General features: G+C 45.4%; 1 protein-coding gene across 1 annotated transcript in view; it reads left to right on the top strand.

The window, feature by feature from the left end:
* zdhhc8b (zinc finger DHHC-type palmitoyltransferase 8b) overlaps positions 1–5,957 on the top strand; it is a 75,737-nt gene extending 69,780 nt beyond the window's left edge. Inside the window, exons 9-11 of the mRNA XM_024417817.2 lie at positions 1,356–1,462; positions 1,641–2,722; positions 4,435–5,957. Coding sequence (XP_024273585.1) covers positions 1,356–1,462; positions 1,641–2,722; positions 4,435–4,591 — 1,346 coding nt within the window. The 3' untranslated portion in view covers positions 4,592–5,957. The remainder of the gene's footprint in view (positions 1–1,355; positions 1,463–1,640; positions 2,723–4,434) is intronic.
* The last annotated feature ends 705 nt before the right edge of the window (positions 5,958–6,662 follow it).

Consider the following 6,662-nt stretch of genomic DNA (forward strand, 5'->3'; position numbering starts at 1 on the left):
TGGTATGGCAACTGCTCAGTATCTGACCGTAAGGCGCTACAGAGGGTAGTGCGTACGGCCCAATACATCACTGGGGCCAGGCTTCCTGCCATCCAGGACCTATATACTAGGCGGTGTCAGAGGAAAGTCCAAAAATTGTCAAAGACTCCAGTCACCCAAGTCATAGACTTTTCTCTCTGCTACCACACGGCAAGCAGTGCCGAAGCGCCAAGTCTAGGTCCAAAAGGCTCCTTAACAGCTTCTACCACCAAGCCATAAGACTGCTGAACAATTAATCAAATGGCCATCCGGACTATTTACATTGACCCCCCAGCAGTTTTTACACTGCTGCTACTCGCTTTTTATTATCTTTTTATTTATTAATTAATTTAATTTTTTACTTTATTTTATTTAGAAAATATTTTCTTAAGTCTATTTCTTGAACTGCAATGTTGGTTAAGGGCTTGTAAGTAGTAAGCATTTCACAGTAAGGTTGTATTCAGCGCATGTGACAAGTAACATTTTATTTTATTTTATTTGAACACGTCTAGTAAGATAAACCGGATATAGTTGCAGAGCATTATGGGTACTGTAGTACAACATGCTACGAAACATGACATACACTGCAGGTTTTTTTCCCCATGCACTGCAATGGTATGTATAAGGCTACATCAGCACTGAGTGTCCAAAACATTAGGAACACCTGCTCTTTCCATGACATAGACTGACCAGGTGAATCCAAGTGAAAGCTATGATCTCCTTATTTATGTCACTTGTTAAATCCACCTCAATCAGTGTAGATGAAGGGGAAAAAGAAGGATTTTTAAGCTTTGAGAAATGGACTGTGTATGCGTGCCATTCAGCAACCCAATATTAGGATTTTGTACACTCAGTGAATGTCATGTTTCATTGTATGGACCTTCCTGTTTCTTTTTCCCCCCCACTGTAGCTCTACTGCCACCCGGTGGTGTTTTATGTTACTGCATTATTTGCAATGACAAAATCACTGCCAGAGCCATAAGATATACCTGAAAACATTGGTGGGACATATCAACTGTCTGTTGTGCTAAAAAAATAAAAGCAAGGATTTCAATGCAAGGATGATTTCTAATGATTTTTGTCTGTATATTGTTAGTTGCTGAATGTCTATTCTTTCCTGTTTGCCTTTCCAAGATCCTAGCTTGAACTGAGGGAAAGAGTTTCACAGCATAATGAGCCGTGAAAGGCTCTGATGACAACACTATCAATTCTAACACCAGAAATTTGGATGCTTACATCATTTGAACAGACAACAGGCTGATTGTTGTGCTGGGATCTGATGACTGTTTGTCTCTCTCTCACACAGTAACATTGTCCTCTCTGTCCTCCCCTTCCAGATAGTTCCCTAACTGGCAAGACCCACCCCTCAACCCCAGCCATGTACAAGTACCGGCCCTCGTTCGGCACCATCCCTAAAGTCCACTACAATGCGGCAGGGGAGAAGGTCAGACTAAATGACTGAATTTGATAGTAATCGCAAACAGGCTTTCCCAGTGTTTTACTGTATTCCTGCACAGTTGCGAATGTGAAATATAATAAAACCCTTTTTATTATAATATGGCTAGTCAAAATAATAATCCAGTCATATTTCTCACTACTTCTGTGTTGTTTTGTCTTGTCAGATTGTAATGCCAGATGACCACCATAAGGCGTCAGCCATCTTGGAGGAGGGCCGTTGCCACGTTGACTACCGCTCAGAGCCCAACCTGGACCTGCCTGACTACCACAATGCCCCTCTCCACCGTACCTTCCAGTCCTCCCCACTGCAGCTGGACTCCTACCTCATCAACTCCCGCTCCCTCAGTCTGAAGCAGGCCCACCAGCGCAGGGACAAGGGCCAGCTGCCTACCCTGCAGCCCGAGACCGCCACCTCCACCCCCTACAAGAGCGTCTTCTCCCCCAACACACTGTCCAACCGTAACGGCAGCCTCTCCTATGACAGCCTGCTCAACCCCAGCATTTCCCCAGCCACAGAGGCAGAGTGCATGGCCCACCCCGGTATGCCCTTTATGGGCTTCCACACACCCTACCTGCCAACCAAAATGTGCCATGTGCGGGGGCCTGAACTGCAGAGCCAGAGGCAGCAGGTCCCCCCTAGCTTCAGCCCCATGTTGGGCTCCAGGGGGATAGGGATGAGCATGAGCAGGCAGTCCCCCCGGGACCGGGACCCGTCCCCGGTGCGCTACGACAACCTCTCCAAAACCATCATGGCATCCATCCAGGAGCGTAAGGAGATGGAGGAGAAGGAGAAGCTGCTGCTGCACCACGGGGGACACTCTCAGGCTCAGGCCTATAATCAGGCTCAGGACTCAGGCATGTTTGACAGCCCTGGAGGGTACGGCCTGCCTCCTAGCGCCTGCTACCCAGACGGGCCCCGGGGCCCGAGCTCCAAAGGCCCCACACCCCCAGCCTATGGAGGCTCCAGGGACAACCTGATGGGGGTGGTGAGCTACGGGCCACGGACCCCCGTGCTGCGCTCCTCTGGTGGCTCCTCTCTGGTACGTGCCCCCAGGACTTCCTCCAGCTCCTTGCACACTGACAGCAGCATGCAGGGAGGAAGGGCCTCCGAGCCCTCCTACCGCTCCCCAGCCCATCAGCCCCACCACTCCCCCGCCATGCCCCAATCCCCCTCCTACACCCACCAGAAACTCTCCTTTATCCATGCCCTGGAGAGGACAGACTCACCCCGCCTGGGTGGCCCAAGGTATGAATCCTAACGTCCTCCTAACGTCTCCTGGGGTGCATGAAATGGGGCTGGGTACAGACCTCAGTCTCCACAGGAAGCCCTGCTGGCTGACTGGGAAGAAACTAGCAGAGTATGGGCTCTAGTCCCCCCCCACACAGGATGAGTAATTAGCCTCAGAGAGCTTAGGCTAGGTGTTAACATGTCTATTCTGTAAACCACAGGAGGTTGGTGGCACATTCATTGGGGAGAACAGGCTCGTGGTAATGACTGGAGCGGAGTTGGTGGTATCAAGCACATCAAACACATGGTTTCCAGGTGTTTGATGTCATTCTATTTGCACCGCTCACATTATTATGAGCCGTTCTCCCCAGTTAAAGTGTCACTAACCTCCTGTGGTTATTATTGTTATTGTTATTATTGTTATTATCATCCCCTCAGCAGCCTCCTGTGCTGTGTACATACAGTATATTTGAGATATTATACCCTTTTATCCAAATGAAGTACTGTGTCTGTTACTGGATTTAAATGTTTTGCCTTCATAGGAGTCCACTTTTGTATTTTTCTAAATGATCTGTCTTTCGGATGAATAAAGTTCCATTACCCCACTATCATTTCCTTCTGTTTGCATGCTTATTTCCCTCCTGTCCCATCCCTTCCATCTGGGAGGGCAACATTAACATTTACGTCTCTCTATGCATGTGTTCACCACCTACAGAAACTCCATACAAACCCACAACATCACTAACAACACACTATTGGCTTACCCCTTATGTCTTCTTTATCATATTTTACCCCTTATGTCTTCTTTATCATATTTTACCCCTTATGTCTTCTTTATCATATTTTACCCCTTATGTCTTTATCATATTTTACCCCTTATGTCTTCTTTATCATATTTTACCCCTTATGTCTTCTTTATCATATTTTACCCCTTATGTCTTCTTTATCATATTTTACCCCTTATGTCTTCTTTATCATATTTTACCCCTTATGTCTTCTTTATCATATTTTACCCCTTATGTCTTCTTTATCATATTTTACCCCTTATGTCTTCTTTATCATATTTTACCCCTTATGTCTTTATCATATTTTACCCCTTATGTCTTCTTTATCATATTTTACCCCTTATGTCTTCTTTATCATATTTTATTGAACAGGAAAAGACACCACAATTCACACACAGTCGATTTCCTTCCCACTTCCTTTTTACAACTCATTTCCAAAGGGAAACGTTTGGTAACGGAGTAAAACCGAAACAAAAGACACACGGAAACGGCACAGCTTCCATAGAATTCATTTCAGAATAATAATATAGAACTCTCTTTCTGCCACACAAATATAGCTGTGTCGCCACTCCATGCCCCGCGAGGCCCACCGCACCATGCAACCGCGCTCTAACCCAACCTACCTTAGCCCTTATTTCAGAACATTTCATACAGATTTTGGGGTCATGAATACAACACTCATGGTAATTTACGCCAGTACCAGCAGGGACACTGGCATGTGTTTCATTACTCTAACTAGTGTCATGGTCATTTCCATCATGCATGCTCCTGGGACATAACACCAACTACTAACATCACCAGAACATGCATGCAAGAACAATACACACTTTCTGTGTTTTATAATCCATGTGCATGTATTACGATGGGGGTGGGGGGTTCTATCTAAAGCAAAGTTAGTTCTCACTTCAAATAACTATGCCCTCTTGTTTTTCTCTACCCATTCAGAGAGGCCATGATGCAAAGTAAAGTGAATGGGCAAACGGACTGCCATCTAGGGCCCAACAGCTCCAGTGCCCAGGGCAACCCTCTCAGCCCTAGCCGCCACAGTAATGTCAAAAAGGTGACCGGGGTGGGTGGCACCACCTATGAGATATCTGTGTGAGAGGGATGGGGCCCGGGGCACCAAACCTTAAAGGAGAAGGCAGCATTGTCATGGCAACCACCTCCAATGGCAACAACATCCACGACCGCGCTAGAGAGGATTCTCTTCTTCCTTTTACCGTTTTTAATTCGATATTAACCAATCAGGGGCGCAGAGCACTTCCTCATTGGGAATTATTGTCCAATCAGAGGACTTCTGCTCATTCCGGGCCAGCCCCGGTCTCTGTGTGTCTGTACTGGAGGAGTGGATATTGATCAGTGTGTGTTGTGGGAAAAGTGCAACTTCAACCTAAAGAGGGCTGATGTTTGTACAGTGTTGTGTTGTTGAATTCTGTGGCTTGTTGTGTTGGTTATCACTGAACAGTCTGAATCAGACAGACAGATCTTAAATGTATTGTTTACGGCGTCTCTCAGTTGCGGTCTATCTGCTGTTATAAATTGGGCGGATCGAGCCCTGAATGCTGATTGGCTGAAAGCCGTGGTGTATCAGACCATATACCACGGGTATGACAAAACATTTATTTTTACTGTTCTAATTACGTTGATAACCAGTTTATAATAGCAATAAGGCACCTTGGGGGTTTGTGGTATATGGCCAATATACCACAGCTGAGGGTTGTATCCTAGCACTCTGAGTTGCATTGTGCATACAAACAGCCCTTAGCCGTACCTCCCTTAGCCGTGGTATATTGGCCTTCCACACCCCACACGGGCCTTATTGCTTAATTATGTGTCATCATCACACTCACTACACACCCACAGACCAAAAGATTTTAACAGCCATACACACAAACTCATACAATTGATGTCACACATCTTTGTTCAGTCACATTCTTTAAAATAGCAGTGGTATGGATAGCCATCTCCAAACCAATAAGTAATGCCTATAGCAGCACCCCATTGGATTCAAGCATACAGCATCCCTCTTACGTATTCAAAGTGCTTCACATATCCTGTCCAAATGACCATGTCTGTCTGGTCCATCAACAACATGTTGGTCATTACTGAGTGGAACAGAGGGAAGATTACATTAAACCAGTGAGTTTTAGATCAATACAATCTTTAATAGGCTGACTGATCTGAGCCAAAGACAACACAACGGTGCTGTGTGGCACTCAGAGACACAGGTCTTGAATGTCTTCTAATCTACATTTATCCTCTGAGTTTTGAGGAGGTGTTTTAGGGCTTACAGTACAGGAGCATATTAATCCAAACTCTAGCTGAGATCCAGTATTTACCTATACAGTATACCATAAGCTACAGTCTGTACGTTATCAGCAACATACAGTGCCTTCGGAAAGTATTCAGACACCTTGACCTTTTCCACATTTTTGTTACATTACAGCCTTATTCTAAAATTGATTCAAATAAATGTTTTCCCTCATCAGTCTACACACAACACCCCATAATGACAAAGCGAAAAGAGGTTTATAGAAATGTTAGGACATTTATAAAAATATTAAAACAGAAATACCTTATTTACATAAGTATTCAGACCCTTTGCTATGAGACTCGAAATTGAGCTCAAGTGCATCCTGTTTCCATTGATCATCCTTGAAATGTTTCTACAACTTGATTGGAATCCACCTGTGGTAAGATCAATTGATTGGACATGATTTGGAAAGGCACACACCTGTCTATATAAGGTCCCACAGTTGACGGTGCAAACCAAAGCAAAAACCAAGCCATGAGGTCAAAGGAATTATCCGTAGAGCTGCAAGACAGGATTGTGTCGAGGCACAGATCTGGGGAAGGGTACCAAAACATTTCAGCTGAATTGAAGGTCCCCAAGAGCACAATGGCCTCCATCATTCTTAAGTGGAAGAAGTTTGGAACCACCTAGGCTCTTCATAGGGCTGGCTGCCTGGCCAAACTGAGCAATCGGGGGAGAAGGCCCTTGGTCAGATAGGTGGCCAAAAAACCAATGGTCACTCTGACAGAGCTCCAGAGTTCCTATGTGGAATTGGGAGAACCTTCCAGAAGGACAACCATCTCTGCAGCACTCCACCAATCAGAACTTTATGGTAGAGTGGCCAAACAGAAGCCAATCCTCAGTAAAAGGCACATGGCAG

Source organism: Oncorhynchus tshawytscha, linkage group LG04 (assembly GCF_018296145.1).
Source record: "Oncorhynchus tshawytscha isolate Ot180627B linkage group LG04, Otsh_v2.0, whole genome shotgun sequence".
NCBI classification, from domain to species: Eukaryota; Metazoa; Chordata; class Actinopteri; order Salmoniformes; family Salmonidae; genus Oncorhynchus; species Oncorhynchus tshawytscha.